At 42.0% G+C, this 17,500-nt stretch overlaps 3 protein-coding genes across 5 annotated transcripts in view; all 3 read left to right on the top strand.

Moving 5' to 3' along the window:
* klhdc3 (kelch domain containing 3) overlaps nucleotides 1-4,517 on the top strand; it is a 64,384-nt gene extending 59,867 nt beyond the window's left edge. For both annotated transcript variants that reach the window (XM_058385686.1, XM_058385685.1), the window contains one exon: nucleotides 2,525-4,517. In XM_058385686.1, coding sequence (XP_058241669.1) covers nucleotides 2,525-2,591 — 67 coding nt within the window. In that variant the 3' untranslated portion in view covers nucleotides 2,592-4,517. The remainder of the gene's footprint in view (nucleotides 1-2,524) is intronic.
* Nucleotides 4,518-6,664: 2,147 nt separating this feature from the next.
* On the top strand, nucleotides 6,665-11,201 carry npas4l (neuronal PAS domain protein 4 like). The gene is made up of 9 exons (XM_058385684.1): nucleotides 6,665-7,325; nucleotides 7,745-7,908; nucleotides 8,048-8,205; nucleotides 8,311-8,407; nucleotides 8,505-8,688; nucleotides 8,775-8,884; nucleotides 9,003-9,129; nucleotides 9,257-10,071; nucleotides 10,824-11,201. The coding sequence occupies exons 1-9, from the start codon at nucleotides 7,210-7,212 to the stop codon at nucleotides 10,850-10,852; spliced, it is 1,800 nt and encodes a 599-aa protein (XP_058241667.1). The 5' UTR covers nucleotides 6,665-7,209; the 3' UTR covers nucleotides 10,853-11,201.
* Nucleotides 11,202-13,608: 2,407 nt separating this feature from the next.
* The window catches only part of tspan14 (tetraspanin 14), a 10,068-nt gene continuing 6,176 nt past the window's right edge, over nucleotides 13,609-17,500 (top strand). The window contains exons 1-7 of one of the 2 annotated variants that reach the window (XM_058386105.1): nucleotides 13,609-13,715; nucleotides 14,418-14,510; nucleotides 15,036-15,086; nucleotides 15,262-15,408; nucleotides 15,573-15,743; nucleotides 16,430-16,555; nucleotides 17,095-17,148. In XM_058386105.1, coding sequence (XP_058242088.1) covers nucleotides 14,430-14,510; nucleotides 15,036-15,086; nucleotides 15,262-15,408; nucleotides 15,573-15,743; nucleotides 16,430-16,555; nucleotides 17,095-17,148 — 630 coding nt within the window. In that variant the 5' untranslated portion in view covers nucleotides 13,609-13,715; nucleotides 14,418-14,429. The remainder of the gene's footprint in view (nucleotides 13,716-14,417; nucleotides 14,511-15,035; nucleotides 15,087-15,261; nucleotides 15,409-15,572; nucleotides 15,744-16,429; nucleotides 16,556-17,094; nucleotides 17,149-17,500) is intronic. The other variant, XM_058386106.1, reaches the window with a different exon arrangement.

The raw sequence follows: 17,500 nt of genomic DNA, 5'->3' as shown, positions 1-17,500 counted from the left end.
ATGATGGTGGTTTTGGTGATGATGGTGATGGTTTTGGTGATGATGATGGTGATGATGATGATGATGGTGGTGGTTGTGATGATGATGCTAGTGGTTTTGGTGATGATGGTGGTTGTGGTGATGATGATGGTGATGATGATGATGATGGTGGTGGTTGTGATGATGATGCTAGTGGTTTTGGTGATGATGGTGGTTGTGGTGATGATGATGGTGATGATGGTGGTTGTGGTGATGATGGTGATGATGGTTTTGGTGATGATGATGGTGATGATGATGGTGATGATGATGGTGATGATGATGGTGGTTGTGGTGATGATGATGGTGATGATGGTGGTTGTGGTGATGATGATGATGATGGTGGTGGTTGTGGTGATGATGATGATGATGATGATGGTGGTGGTTTTGGTGATGATGGTGATGATGATGATGATGGTGGTGGTGGTTGTGATGATGATGCTAGTGGTTTTGGTGATGATGGTGGTTGTGGTGATGATGGTGGTTGTGGTGATGGTGATGATGATGGTGGTTGTGGTGATGATGATGATGATGATGGTGGTTATGGTGATGATGGTTGTGGTGATGATGATGATGATGGTGGTTATGGTGATGGTGGTTGTGGTGATGATGGTGATGATGATGGTGGTTGTGGTGATGATGGTGATGATGGTGGTTGTGGTGATGATGATGGTGATGATGATGGTGGTTGTGGTGATGATGATGGTGATGATGATGGTGGTTGTGGTGATGATGATGATGATGGTGGTTTTGGTGATGATGATGGTGATGATGATGGTGGTGGTTGTGATGGTGATGATGGTGGTTGTGGTGATGATGATGATGATGATGATGGTGGTTATGGTGATGACGGTTGTGGTGATGATGATGATGATGGTGGTTATGGTGATGATGGTTTTGGTGATGATGATGGTGATGATGATGATGGTGGTGGTTGTGATGATGATGCTAGTGGTTTTGGTGATGGTGGTTGTGGTGATGATGATGGTGATGATGATGGTGGTTGTGGTGATGATGATGGTGATGATGATGGTGGTTGTGGTGATGATGATGGTGATGATGGTGGTTGTGGTGATGATGATGGTGATGATGGTGGTTGTGGTGATGATGATGGTGATGATGATGGTGGTTGTGGTGATGATGGTGATGATGATGGTGGTTGTGGTGATGATGATGGTGATGATGATGGTGGTTGTGGTGATGATGATGGTGATGATGATGGTGGTTGTGGTGATGATGATGGTGATGATGATGGTGGTTGTGGTGATGATGATGGTGGTGATGATGGTGGTTGTGGTGATGATGATGGTGATGATGGTGGTTGTGGTGGTGATGATGGTGATGATGATGGTGGTTGTGGTGATGATGGTGATGATGATGGTGGTTTTGGTGATGATGATGGTGATGATGGTGGTGGTTGTGATGATGATGGTGATGATGGTGGTTGTGGTGATGATGATGGTGATGATGGTGGTTGTGGTGATGATGATGATGATGATGGTGGTTGTGGTGATGATGATGGTGATGATGATGGTGGTTGTGGTGATGATGATGGTGATGATGGTGGTTGTGGTGGTGATGATGGTGATGATGATGGTGGTTGTGGTGGTGATGATGGTGATGATGATGGTGGTTGTGGTGGTGATGATGGTGATGATGATGGTGGTTGTGGTGATGATGATGGTGATGATGATGGTGGTTGTGGTGGTGATGATGGTGATGATGATGGTGGTTGTGGTGGTGATGATGGTGATGATGATGGTGGTTGTGGTGATGATGATGGTGGTTGTGGTGATGATGATGGTGATGATGGTGGTGGTTGTGATGATGATGGTGATGGTGGTTGTGGTGATGATGGTGATGATGGTGGTTGTGGTGATGATGATGATGATGATGGTGGTTGTGGTGATGATGGTGATGATGATGGTGGTTGTGGTGATGATGATGGTGATGATGGTGGTTGTGGTGGTGATGATGGTGATGATGATGGTGGTTGTGGTGGTGATGATGGTGATGATGATGGTGGTTGTGGTGATGATGATGGTGGTTGTGGTGATGATGATGGTGATGATGATGGTGGTTGTGGTGATGATGATGGTGATGATGATGGTGGTTGTGGTGATGATGATGGTGATGATGATGGTGGTTGTGGTGATGATGATGGTGATGATGGTGGTTGTGGTGATGATGATGGTGATGATGATGGTGGTTGTGGTGATGATGATGATGATGATGGTGGTGGTTGTGATGGTGGTGGTGTAATAATTTCAGCAGCTGTATTGAGGATCTGCAGCATCGTGATTTGCAGTGTGTGTGTGTGCAGGTCTGGGGATTGTGTAACATTGTGGTAGTTGTGTAGCACAGTGTGTGTGATATTTTTTTTATAATGATAATGTCCATTGTTTAAATGTGTGATACATGTCGTGTGAATTGTCTGTGTGTGTGTGTGTGATTATATCACACAAACAAGTTTGCCCTTCATTCAGTCTAAACTGTGTGTCTCCTGTAGGTGGGAACTGGCTGCCATGACGACCAACAGCACCATCAGCCGACCCATCTTTTCATCTCATGGATAAACACACTCTCTCTCTCTCTCACACACACACACACACACATTCACCATGTTGGAGGACGAACTACAGTTTATTGACTCTGAACATTAATCCACTTTATTCACACTGTGTGTTAATTTATCTTGTGTTAATGAGGGTAGCTGTAAGTGTGTTAGAGAGAAGTGTGTGTGTGTGTGTGTTTTAGAGTATGCTATGTAGTGTGTATTAATACATGTGTTAAAGAGTGAGTGTGTGTGAGATAATGAGCATGTTGTTAATGAGCGTGTGTTTACATTGTGTTGGAATTAGAAGGCAGTGTCCCTAGGCAGGCAGCATGTTCAGGCAGCACTAGCACACTTCTGAGGGGAAGCTCTGAGGAACCTTCTCATTCTGTCCTAATTTGAGAGCATCATGTGACCTTCTCACTGTAAACAATCCCATACTGAATCATGATGAAGTGAGAAACGTCTCACAGATGTCTGTGACTCAACACTAACAGTGTTATTTGTGTGAATTGACTTTGGGAAGTCGTCCTTGTTATAATTAATGTAACTTCTTTAATGTGCTGGTTAGCCCTGGTTAGCCCTGGTTAACTCACCTGTTGCGTTACGAGTGAAGTGCGCAGTTTGTGTTGATTAGGTTAAATTGTGACTCTAGTTACAGAGCCATGTTTAGGTAAAGTGAACAATGAGTGAATGACGCTGAATAAATAAGCGAGTTTTAACAAACATGCTGCTGCTGAGCTTCTGTTCCAGCTGAACTGCTGACCAGTGAGAGACAGAAAAAAAGACATCTGTAGTGTAATTAATGCTAGCTAGTAACACTAGTCCATAACTCTGTTTAAAGCTGAGGTGCTTGTGTCTCAGCAGATAAGAAAATGGTGTGGATAGAGCCATGGTTAAAATGAGAAAATCAGAAGACATCTTAAAATATTCTAAACTGGGATTTAATGTTCAGGTTAAAGATCCAGGGTGTGAATGATGGAAGTGTCTGCTGTGTCCCAGGAGAGGGTTATGGGATTGTTTTCTCCGAGAGTGACACTCTGATGTTTGTTAGGGTCCCTAATAAACAAGTAGAGATAGAATTTATCTCTTCATCAGCATGCTGCCTTTGTAGGGAGCCTCCTGAGGGGACTACGGGACATGGTGATGGGAGCTGTGTGATTATCAGCACATGAATAATAGACACGAGGAAACAGTGTCAACATTTTTATTGGTGAAATGTATGTAAATAAACCTTTCTGTAAACAGCAGTGTGTGTGATATTAATGACTTGGTGTGTGTGTGTGTGTGTGTATATGAGAGTGTGTGTGTGTGTGAGAGAGAGAGAGAGAGAGAGTGTGTGTGTGTGTGTGATGCACTCCACCTGTTGAGCCATTTTCCTGGAACCTTAAACTTCAGCACTAAATGAGCTTCACTCACCAACACAGTCATTACACAGCACCCCCCCCTTTCTCCCTCCCTGCCCCCCCCTCTGCCCCCCCCCCGTCTCTCTCTCTGTCTCCCCCTCTTTCTCCCTCTCCCTCTCTTTCTCCCTCTCTCTCTCTCTCTCTCTCTCCCCCTCCCCCCCTCTTTCTCCCTCTCCCTCTCTTTCTCCCTCTCTCTCTCTCTCTCTCTCTCTCTCTCTGTCTCCCCCTCTCTCTCACTCCCCCCCCCTCGGGACTGACACTCAGTTTGGTAATGAGACGTTTGAGTCGAGTGAAGGTTGTTTTGAGCTGCTGATGGTGAAAGATGATGATTTATTGATTTATCACTTTAACCCTGAACCCCATCACCATAGTAACAACATGCTCTGGGATTAACAATGACTTCTAACCATAATGAAAATAACGTTAGTGAGACGTTCCATGAAGGAATCGACTCGTATACTTGTCCATCTTTATGAAGCTCTTTACAACATTCCAACTCGTGAAAATGTAGAACAATAAAATTTTATTTTTTTCACATCTAATGATCTGTTCATCTTTATTCATTTCTTCCATTTTTATGTTTTTGAAATTTTTACACATTTAGACCTGAACTTTCATTCTGCAAATGTAAATGAACTGCATAGAATATCAGCTTCATCACACTGAGTGTCTTATTCACTTACTTAAATCTTCAGTGTGTTCATTCTGTTCACCGTCATTATTCACTGCGTCCATGCCGTGTTCACTCTGAAACTTTACTGTGTCTGTGTGAGAGATCTCACCATGAGAGTTATGTGAACTGTTCACTGCCTGAAACTGTGTGCTGTCTGCATGTCTCTCTCTGTCTCTCTCTCTCTCTGTCTCTCTCTCTGTCTGTCTGTCTGTCTGCCCCCCCCTCTCTTTCTCTGTCTCTCTCTCCAACATACTCAAAGAACTGGAGACCTGGGACACTTTTTTTGTTCTGAGTATAAAATCTTTTTTTAGTGTTTTGCTAAAGGATAGATGGTTTAGAGGCTGATGATGAACACTGAGACCTTTAAGTACAGGTGGAGATAAAACACTCACACTGTGAGGATGATGATGATGAAGGTTTACTGTTCTCTTCTGTGTAATGAGGAGTTCTATGTGGAACAAGACTGTTTTTTGTTTTGTGTTCATTTTTTGGAATTGTCACTGTATGATAAGTTCTGACTCTTAATCCTTCTTTCTTTTTTCTCTCTTTTCTATACTTTCCTTGCTTTCCATTTTCCCCTTTCTTTCTCTCCTTCCTTCTTTCTCCTTTACTTTCTTTATATATAAATTCCTTTACTATTTATATATTCACCTATACTTACATCTTGGCATTGTTTGTATATTTTTATTTGAACTAATGGTATTTTTTAACTTCTGCTAATTAAAGAGATGTTAAAAAGTAAAAAAAAAAAAGTCTCCCTCTCTCCCTCACATGTGCGTTATCTGTCTGTCTATAATATGTCTGTCTCTCAGTCTGTCTTTATTTCTGTATCACTGTCTCTATCTAAAGCTATAAATCATATTTATTGTCAGGTTTGTTTCCTTTCTATGTGTTCAGTCTGTCAATACTACTCTGTTATAATGCACTGTGTGTGTGTGTGTATGTGTGTGTATGTGTGTGTGTGTTATCTAGTTAAGTGCTGCCTGCAGACGCTCTGTGTGAGCCGGCGGCTAGAAGAGATGTAGACTCCTTCAAGAGACACAGGAAACTCTTTCTCTGTCTCTCACACACACTTAATGATATAAACAAAACTGTCTCTCTCCATCACACTAGCAGTAGTGTGTGTGTGTTGATTTATTAAAGTTTTTGTTATTATTATTATTATTATTATTATTATTATTATTACTGTTGTCATTTTTTACATGTATTTTAAAAGCACATCCCAGTGGAGATGAAATCACACCAATTAGCTCAGCTGCACTGTGGAGAGACGTGGAGAGGGGTTAAAGTTTAGTAATAATTATTTAGTTAGGGACTAATAATTGTTACTAACACACTGTGTGTGTGTGTGTGTGTGTGTGTGTGTGTGGTTCAGTAGCTCTGCTGTGATAATGATCTGTGTTTACAGGAGCAGATCGCTGATCAGTGTGTCCACATGTTCCTGATAATACACAGGCAGGACCACAGCTCCTCACACACACACACATCTCTACTCAGAAATGCATCGACAGTTCAAGCACACACACACACACACACACTAGTGTTAATACACTATGAAGTATGTTTTATTGACCTTTATTATTGACTTTTAATTATTTTTTTAGTATTAACTATGTCTGAACTTTATTCCGCTTTTATGTTGATTTCTATTTTACTACAGAATTTAACATTTTGAACTAATTTTACTATATGATTATTTAACATTATTTCAATGTGCACTTTTCTAAGTGTTTTTAACTAAAATATGCTCATTAAACTTGCTACGATGAAGCCACGCCCGCTTGTTGCGCCTCCCGCCCTTAACCCCGCCCCTTCACAACTTGGCCGGTTGAGCGCGTATAAAAGCCTTCAATACACACCGTGTCTAACACACACTCTCTGAGGTGACACACACACACAGCCAGCTCGTCTCTTCTGATACACACACACACACACACACACAGCCAGCTCGTCTCTTCTGATACACACACACACACAGCCAGCTCGTCTCTTCTGATACACACACACACACACACACACACACACACAGCCAGCTCGTCTCTTCTGATACACACACACACACACACACACACACACACAGCCAGCTCGTCTCTTCTGATACACACACACACAGCCAGCTCGTCTCTTCTGATACACACACACACAGCCAGCTCGTCTCTTCTGATACACACACACACACAGCCAGCTCGTCTCTTCTGATACACACACAGCCAGCTCGTCTCTTCTGATACACACACAGCCAGCCAGCTCGTCTCTTCTGATACACACACACACACAGCCAGCCAGCTCGTCTCTTCTGATACACACACACACACACACACACACACACACACACACACAGCCAGCCAGCTCGTCTCTTCTGATACACACACACACACACACACACACACACACACACAGCCAGCTCGTCTCTTCTGATACACACACACACACACAGCCAGCTCGTCTCTTCTGATACACTTTTCCGTTACTGTGATGTGATTTTTTTTTTATTTCTTGTGTTTTAATTTGAGAATTAATTGAATCTATATTTTTCACTGAACAGAATCTGGACACAGGAAATGACGCTCGGACACTCAATATTAAATTATTCACCTTCATCTTCCTCATGTTCTTCATCATTCAACTCGTCGTCTCCGGGCGCACGCGGCTCCATAAGGAAGAACCGGAAGTTCCGGTGAGTTTCTGTCACTAGACTGTTTATATCAATCATTTAGGATTTTGTTCAAAGATAAACTTGAGGCACAGAACAGAGAATAAAAGACACAACACCGGAAAACTCTCATAATCAACTAACAAAAAGTGAGTTCGTGATAAAACACTTTGATTAACTAATTCAGAAAAATAAGACTTGATCATCAAATAAAAACAGGTTGCACAAGGGAAATAATAATAATAATTGACGAATATAATTCGATTTAAATAATTACATTGATGGGGAGATTAAAATACTGATTTCTCAGAAGTTTCTGTGAGGTGACGTCATCAGTAAGGGCGTGAAGATTCGATTTCAGTCACAGAGAATAATTTTAAAATATGAAACTCTCTGTCTCTGTGTGTGTGTGTGTGTGCGTGTGTGTGTGTGTGTGTGTGCAGGTCCACCAAAGGAGCTTCGAAAGCGCGGCGTGATTTGATTAACGCAGAAATCCGAAAGCTGCGCGCGCTACTTCCGATCAGCGCCGAGGACCGTGAGCGTCTCTCCTACCTGCACACGATGTCCGTCATCTGCACGTTCATCCGGAAATCCGTGCTGCTCGAGCGTAAGACCTTTCGCCTCATCCATAGTTTGAATAATAATAATAATAATAATAATAATAATAGAGACTGTATCCATTTGAGTATTTTAAACACCCCTGCACGCGGACCTCATCACCTGTATGTGTGTGTTCTTGCGTGAAGGTGATGGAGTGTGTGTCGCTGGTGGTGGTGATGAAGGTGTGATTCCTGCATGTGAAGATCTGCTAAATGCACTTCCGGGTTTTCTGGTAGCGATGACGAGAGAGGGGAAACTACTGTACGTCTCGGAGAACGTGTCGCACTACCTCGGCCTTTCCATGGTTTGTAACATTTGTACCTTTAACTCCACACACTGCAGAAATGTGATCTGTGACTTCATCTGAAGGCCATGTTTAAATAAATCCATGTTATGTTATGATGGTCAGGTGGAGGTTCTGCAGGGAGACACGTTTTACAGCATGATCACCAACAGCGACACAGAAAAAATCAAGTTTTACCTGCAGGATGAGAACCTTAACACAGGTAACCCAAACACATGACACACACACACACACACACACAGTATACATTTATAATAATAATGTGTTTATAACAGCGCTCTCTCTCATTCTCTCTGTAGAGAGGAGCTGTGTGTGTTCATTCAGGACTAATAGACAGTCCTGCCCCCTGCTGGTCAGGTTGCGTGTGCTCGACCCTCAGAAGTGCCTAGTGGTGGCTCTGTGTTTACCTTCTTCAATGAGAGAGAGAGACAGTTTTACCACCATGCACACACCTGACATGAAATACACACACACCCATTACAGGTAACACACACACACATACAAATTGCAGACATATACACACACAGTGGACATGAGTTATAAGTGTGTGTGTGTGTGTGTGTGCGCAGTGTAGAGATATATTTGGGTTATGAAGCAGAGGAGCTAATTGGTCGATCCTGGTATAGCATCATCCACCCTGATGACCTGTTACTGAGCGCCAGAGGACACAAGCAACTAAGTAAGTCTCACATACAGTACTAACACACACTCACACTCTGGGTCTGTTATTGAAAATGAGACACAACCTCTAGCAACTGGTGTTGATTAGCGTTGTGCTAATGTGTGTGTGTATACAGTGCAGTGTGAGCAGGTCGACCTGGTGCTGCGAGTTCAGGATAAACAGCTGAACTGGGTTTGGCTCTACATCATTGCGACCAGAGACACACAAAGTCACATGATCACCTGCTCCAATTACATAATCAGGTAATAATACCTCACACACAGCTAACATGCTACAGCTACATCATGAACTCCAGCAGCACTTCCTGGAGAAAAGAGGAACAGAAGGTGATGTAGGATGATAAGAAAGTTTTGTTGTGTTGTTTTGTAGTGAAGTTGTGGCTGAGGAGCTGAGACACAAACTCTGCACTGTTTCGTCCGTTTCTGCCCCTCCATCCCTCAGTCTTCCGGTATCCCAGAATTCCCACTGTTCCACAAAGAGACCACCAGAGGTCGGGGCTGAGAGCAAGAGAAGGAAAAACAAACGAGTGTCTACAGCAGCAGAATCTTCTCTTCCCTACAGCCCTAATTCGTCCTTCACTTCTCCAGCACAAGAAACTGGAAACATAGACTTCTTGTCTAGCTCTTCAGCATTTTGCCCTTTCTACCCTTCCCCCCCTCAGAACATCCAGTGGCCCGGTTTTGACTCCACCTTTTCGACACCATTTTGCTACCATACCGAGGTCAGTGTGTCGGAGGACCACGCACAACTTCCTAGCCTGTCTGACACTTTCCTGTACCTTGATGACTTTAATTCATTTCCTGTATTAGTGACAGGAAGTAGTAGAACATTCCATGCCCCAGAGGATTATGGGTGGTCAGGTCTACTGACTTCACACCCTCCTGCTCTACGTTACAGTGAGATGGAGCAGGTGGAGATCAGCATCCTTGCTCAGCAGATCTCCTCTCTGGCCAGCAGCTTTGATTCATACTGTACTAAAAGCTCCACCCATCGATCTGACCACACCCCTGGCTCACCATCTTGTGACCCTGAGGCCTTCCTGTTGGATGAGGAAGTGATTGACAGTGTAATGCAGTTTCCCAGGGCTATGCTGGAAGTTCAAACTCTTGAGGCTCTCCTGGATATAGAAAAGTGTACAGAGGAACAACAGCATGAGTTCAGCCTTTATTCACACACACAGCAAGGTAACACACACACACACACACACACACACACACCTCAGCTTACAAATGTTCTGCAATTTGTTTAAATACTCCCTTCAAAAATAGGCGATAACAACACAATCTCTTCAGTATTTTATTAACACCCTGTACAGCGTCACTGAATAATAAACATTATCTGAATAATAAGCTATACGCTTAGTGCTGCTCCGCTCTTCTGTGCCCCGCTCCGACTTTCTTCTGCCTCGTTGTGGTGGTGTCAGTCTGTGTGCCCGAAGGTCAGTTGTGGTGGAGGTCTAAGACTATGACTTTTACAAAGTCGATAAACAGCCTTATTTTTGACTGTAACTTTACCAAAACCCAACCCAAAACACTTCAACACGCTGCTTCCTAGATGATCTGGGGTCATAAATGTATGCTAAAGGCAGCTCTGCAGCTTGCTGTTATCTTCTGTTTTTGTATCATTGCTTAACTTACTGATGGGTCAAGAGGACATTCAAAACCTTTAGGGCGCCCCCTGCTGGATCAGAACCTAAACAACAAAATTAAAAGCTGTCTAATGTGAATTACGCTCCACCTCAATATTCGTATGGACAAATTATTGTTAGAATATGAATTTTTTAACGTCATGTTCGAACGTATTTTTAAATATTGGTTAAAAAGTGACAGCCCTAAAGTACACACACACGCACATATGCTACACTATATCACTTCATACACGTTTGTTAATGTGACATATCCCACTGACTGTGTGTGTGTGTGTGTGTGTGTTTCAGATGGGTTTTGTGATGAATCCCTGTATTAAAGTGGAATATGTTTGTGACTCTGCCCCCTCTGTCTGGGACTGATTCAACCAGGTACCTTGTCACGTTTCCATGGAGAACAGCGGCTCTCATTCCTCACTGTTGTCCTGAGAATCGCTGTCCTGTGTTTACAATAATAAATAGTTAAAAATGAATAATGAAAATAAAGGGAATGTAACACTACCTCTGACACCATCACTTGTTTATGTTAATTACACACAGCTTTTATTTTAAATATGATCTTCATTATATTATAATCTTCTTGGCAGCTGAATTTTTTATTTGTATGTTTAACTGAATTATTATACACAGTTTTAAACATTTGTTGTAAATAGATCACAGTCTGATTTTATTTTTTTAATATTAATAAAGATAAAAATGCAAAACAAACAGTTTGTGTCTAATTTACTACAACTAAACAACAACAATAATATACACTATATTGCCAAAAGTATTCGCTCACCCATCCAAATAATCAGAATCAGGTGTTCCAATCACTTCCATGGCCACAGGTGTATAAAATCAAGCACCTGGGATCGCGCTTCTCCATCTGGCAATCTGATGGACGAGTCTGGGTTTGGCGGTCGCCAGGAGAACGGTACTTGTCTGACTGCATTGTGCCAAGTGTAAAGTTTGTTGGGGGGGGGTTTTGGTGTGGGGTTGTTTTTCAGGAGCCGGGCTTGGCCCCTTAGTTCCAGTGAAAGGAACTCTGAATGCTTCAGCATACCAAGACATTTTGGACAATTCCATGCTCCCAACTTTGTGGGAACAGTTTGGAGCTGGCCCCTTCCTCTTCCAACATGACTGTGCACCAGTGACCAAAGCAAGGTCCATAAAGACATGGATGACAGAGTCTGGTGTGGATGAACTTGACTGGCCTGCACAGAGTCCTGACCTCAACCCCATAGAACACCTTTGGGATGAATTAGAGCGGAGACTGAGAGCCAGGCCTTCTCGTCCAACATCAGTGTGTGACCTCACAAATGCGCTTCTGGAAGAATGGTCAAAAATTCCCATAAACACACTCCTAAACCTTGTGGACAGCCTTCCCAGAAGAGTTGAAGCTGTTATAGCTGCAAAGGGTGGACCGACGTCATATTGAACCCTATGGATTAGGAATGGGATGTCACTTAAGTTCATATGCGAGTCAAGGCAGGTGAGCGAATACTTTTGGCAATATAGTGTATATTACATTATAATGTTAAGTAAGTAAAGAGGATGAAGAAAATGAACAGATGATTCTTTCTACCTAAAAGCTGTACTTTGTGAACATTAATGAGTATGAAGGGGTTTACACTTTCAGCATTTGGCAGATGCCCTTATCCAGAGCACTTACATTTATCTCACTTATCTAAGAGAGCAGCAGTTGAGGGTTAAGAGTCTTGCTGAAGAACCCAAGATACCTGCTCTCTCACACTACAAAAACACAAGTTGAGATGGGTGGATACATGTAAGGAGGGCCATAGGCTCTGATGGCCTGATGGTAAGGCTGTGCTAACCAGCTCACTGGGGTTTCACAAAGGTCTTCAATCTCACTCTAAGATTAGTGACCATCCTGCCTTGCTTAAAATCGGCTACAGTCTTCCCTGTGGCTAAAAAACGAGTCACTGACAGCCTGAATGTCTACAGACCAGTTGCACTTACACCAGTAATCATGACAGGCTTTGAGAGACTGGTCTCACTGCACATAAAGTCCTGTCTGCCCCCCACTGCTGCTGCACCTTCGACCTACATCAGCTTGTGTATAGAATGTAGTCCTTCACACCACACCGAGCCACTGGGAACGGCAGGGCACCGGTGTAAGAATGCTCTTTATAGACTACAACTCTGCTTTCAACAACACCATCATCCCAGACACTCGAGTCAGCAAATAGATGTATTAGGCCTCTCAATAAACTCACACATGCACTAACATGCAATATAAAATGTTATATTATATAATATATTATTTTGTTTTATTGTCACTTATTCCATTTCAGTCTATTACTGTAATCACTTCTATTTGGCTCAAAAAATAAGCCAGCACTGTGTAATATTGCTGCTTGGACTACTCACACATCTTGGACTGTATATTGTATGTATTGTGTATAATGTGTGTATTGTACAAACACTCATCCATGTGATACACACTACTTTACACACATTGCTGACCTGTCACATAGTCAGTATATTGTGGTCATTATTTAGTCTGTATGTAAACTAAATGTATGTCTGTACTTCTGAGGGTCATTAACAGATTCTCTGTATGTGTGTGTGTGTGTGTGAGTGTGTGTGTAAAAAATCCCTGGCCAATAAACCTGATTCTATTGACTTATTTGTAGAATACAATTACATATTAATTGCATTTAACCTTTATATTTAGGCCAGCTCTGGTTCCAGTATCCCACACACCAGCCTCGTGTGGTTTACACGGAATTGTAAAATAATTCTATTTCCATCAGAGTCGCTCAGCGCTTCCCTGTGGGTCACGCAGGTTTGTGGTTCGAGAAGCGCTGCTCAAGTAGGTCCATGCTGACTGAAACTGGTCCGCGCTGCACTATCCACTGGGCTGCACAGGTAAACCAGTTCATCTCTGCGCTATCCGGACTGTCGCTCTGCTCTGTCCACTGCGCCGCGCAGATATTTGGTCCGAACAGGGCGGCGCGGTTTCGTCCCACTTTTGATGTGTTCGGCTTCCCATATTTATTTGTATTTGGTTCCAAAGCAGTCACGTGGTACTGTGCTAACAGACGCTAGGCACGCCATCGACCACGTGATTACGACAGCTCCGCCCCCCACCCCCCACCCCGTTGTGTGTGTGTGTGTGTGTGTGTGTGTGTGTTTACACACGCCCCAGAGCTCCAGCGTACAGAGTTTCACTTGGCGGTGAGTGTTTAACTCAATATTTACTCGTATTTTATCTCTTTCTGGTCTCCAGCTTGTGTGTTTATCGACATTAATGTCATTATTAGAGAGTTTCTGCTCGGACTGTTCAGGTAAATGACAGTTGTTACTTACAGCATAGCTACAGTGCTAGCTGGCTAACAGAGCTGTTTATCAGCTAAGTGGCTAACAACTAACACGGATAAAGAGTCTGAAATGTAAACTCCTCCTGGTAATTACATTCACTTTCACTCCACTCACATTAATACGATAGGACAATGCTAAAGTATTAAAGAGAGTAACAGCTGATTTATGTAACTTAGAAAATAAATAAAATCTGTTTAGAAACGGCGCAAGTTTCATCAGGAGCTTTAACTTTGAGCAGTTAGCTTCAGAGCCTGTAGCCTTTAGCACACAGCGGCATTACTTTGGTTTTATTTTCTCTTTCAACATTTCCTGAAAATAAAATAAACTTTATTACACTTTATTTACTTATTCATTATCACCGGATAAGATCGGACAATCAAGATTATCACCGGAAACGGAAACCATTTATTTAACGATATATATATATATATTACACAGCTTATCACTGTTATTGCTCCAGTTTAATAAAATATTTTTCTGATGTACATGAACACAGTGATGATTGTGCTGTGTGTGTGTGTGTGTGTGTGTGTGTGTGTGTGTGTGTGTGTGGTGTAGCAGGAGTGTGAGATGTATTATTACAGATATGAGAACGCGGAGGTCAGCTGCTGTTACAAATATCTAATGTTCAGCTACAACATCATTTTCTGGGTAACACACACACACACTGTCTGTTTCCACCCTTTGTGTTTGTGAGATAAGAGACAGTCAGCTGGATGTTGAGTTTAAGAGTGTGTGTGTGTGTGTGTGTGTGATTAAGGAAACAGACAAACAGTTCCTGTTTGAGTGTTTCGTTTCCTCACGTCATTAGAGCTCTTAACAGGAAGTGTGTGTGTGTCAGTTGATTCTGCAGTATAAGGGCTGTGTTTCTCTGTGACAGGAAGTTGAATCACTGAGTTTCCAATTGTGTGTTATTGTTAGGAAACACTGGAACTACAGACAGAGAGGTGTTTTAATGTACAGAAGACAATTTGTATTTTTTGACTTTGTATGTTTTTGTTTGTTTCAACAATGTACAATTATCACAAATTGAATGTCACCCACACTGAGATGAGATGTTAACAACTGTATGAGGGATTTACACACACAACCTCCCGGTCAGCACCATACAATGTCACCCAACAGTGTGTGTGTGTGTGTGTGTGTGTGTGTGTGTGTGCGCGCGCGCTCTGTCAGCTGGCCGGAGCAGCGTTTATTGCCATTGGATTCTGGGCCTGGAGTGAGAAGGTGAGGAGAAATAATAAGCATGATAGATAGATAGATAATAGTTGTGTAGAGGAGTGTGGAGCTGAAGTTCATAAAGAATTGGATTAAAATGAACAGAAAACATCTGCTGATGTAAATGGTATTATTTTAGCAGTTAGCTTAGCCTCAGTGTACACTAAACTCTGTATATTTGTAGGGTGTACTTTTGGACTTGACCCAGGTGACCCGTCTTCATGGGTTTGACCCAGTCTGGTTGGTTCTGCTGGTCGGCATGGTAACGTTCATTCTGGGATTTGCTGGCTGTGTGGGAGCGCTGAGAGAGAACATCTGTCTGCTCCGCTTTGTAAGATTATTGTTGTTGTTTTAATTCTATTATTCTTTCTGTTGTTACTTATCTTACTCTTGCATGACACACACACCTGTCTCACCCCTGAACAACCTCACACCCCTGTATGATAGTCCATTTGTGTGAAATTGCAGGCAACTTGTTTTACTGTGTGTGTGTAGTTTTCAGGTGTGATTGGCTTTATCTTCTTTCTGGAGCTGACGGCGGCCGTATTAGCGCTGGTGTTTCAGGATCCTCTGAGAAAGTGGATCAGTGAATTCTTCATAGTGAATGTTAAAGGGTACAGAGACGATATTGACCTTCAGAACCTCATCGATTCACTGCAGAGAGTGGTACACACACACACACACACACAAACTCTGTTCTCTGTTAAACTCTTTTACTGATGTAATTAAACCCACATTAAAAGTCCAATAAATAATGATCTCTGTCATGTAGAGCTACAGTAAGAGTCTGCTCTTGCAAAAATTCAGGTCTCTAGTTGATTCTTAAGAATGAGAATGTTTATATAGTACAGGGAATACTCTATCATTTTTTTTAAAATACTGAGGTGTCAGAATATAGATCACATCAAATCTTCAGTAAGATCTAAGTTTGTATCTAATATGCTGAGATTTCTATGAGCATCTGAAAAGTGCTTCAGGTTTTATTTTAGATGTCAGTGTGTAAGACAGCTGCAGCTCTGAGATGATCCAGTATCAGTTCCTCAGATTTGACCAGAAAAAGGCACAGCTTTGTTGGATCAATAAAAACCATAGCAAAGACATTTAACTACTCAATATAAGACCAGTTATATATTTGATGTAAAGGTATCTGCTCATCAGCACTCAGTTTCAAACATTAATATTAGAATAAGTTTAGAATTTGAGAATAAATTTTGAGATTTGTTTAAATTGACATGAAATAGATTTTAAAGTGCCTTTATTGCTTGCATGCTTCAATGCTAATGAGACTAATTTGTAACAATTTGTATGTGTGTGTGTGTGTATGTGTGTGTGTGTGTGTGCATGCATTTCAGAACCACTGCTGTGGAGCAGACAGTCCGAATGACTGGAACCAGAACGCTTATTTTAACTGTTCACGGACAAACCCAAGCAGAGAACGTTGTGGGGTTCCCTTCTCCTGCTGCATCAGTGACCCTGCGGTAAACACACAGACACATAAATACATATACAAACACACACACCGCTCCAATTATTAGCCAATGGTCAGTCAATCACATGTCAGCAGGGCAGTGTATAATATCAGATTCAGGTCAAGAGCTTAATGTTCACATCAAGAACAGAATGGAGGAAGATCTGTGATCTCAGAGACTTTCTCCATCTTGTGGTTGTTGGTTCCAGTACAGGAATGTAAAGTTGCAGGTGACTTGCATAGTCACAGACTGTGGTCAGTTGAAGATTGGTTAAAAACCAGGTGATGTTTTTTTAGGCTCCACTTGAACCTTAGAGACCTGTCCTGGCACCAACAACCATGGCATGATCCAGTGATTAAGATTTCTACATTATTGTGTGTATACTCTGCTTCTGACTCCTGATTGGTTGGTTGATAAATTACAGAATGTACAGCTGTTCCTAATAAAGTGGACATACTCTCACTAATAGATTCAATTTATTTCAATAAACATCATAAAAAAGGAAAAAGTTAATTATATTCCTGACCAAATATTGTGTGTGTGTTTAGGACACTGTAGTGAACACGCAATGTGGTTATGACATCAGGGAATCTGAACCTGCGGTAAGCGCGCACACTTTTACACACACACACACACATACACACACACACACACATTCATTCATTCATTCATTCACACACTTACACACACACACACACACACATTCATTCATTCATTCACATACTCACACACATTCACACACACATTCATTCATTCATTCACACACACATTCATTCATTCACACACACACACATTCATTCATTCACACACTTACACACACACACACACATTCATTCATTCATTCACATACTCACTCACACATTCACACACACATTCATTCATTCATTCATTCATTCATTCACACACACACATTCATTCATTCACACACACACACTCATTCATTCATTCACACAC

Source organism: Hemibagrus wyckioides, linkage group LG03 (genome assembly GCF_019097595.1).
Source record: "Hemibagrus wyckioides isolate EC202008001 linkage group LG03, SWU_Hwy_1.0, whole genome shotgun sequence".
NCBI lineage: Eukaryota > Metazoa > Chordata > Actinopteri > Siluriformes > Bagridae > Hemibagrus > Hemibagrus wyckioides.
This window is presented reverse-complemented; position numbering and strand designations above follow the sequence as displayed.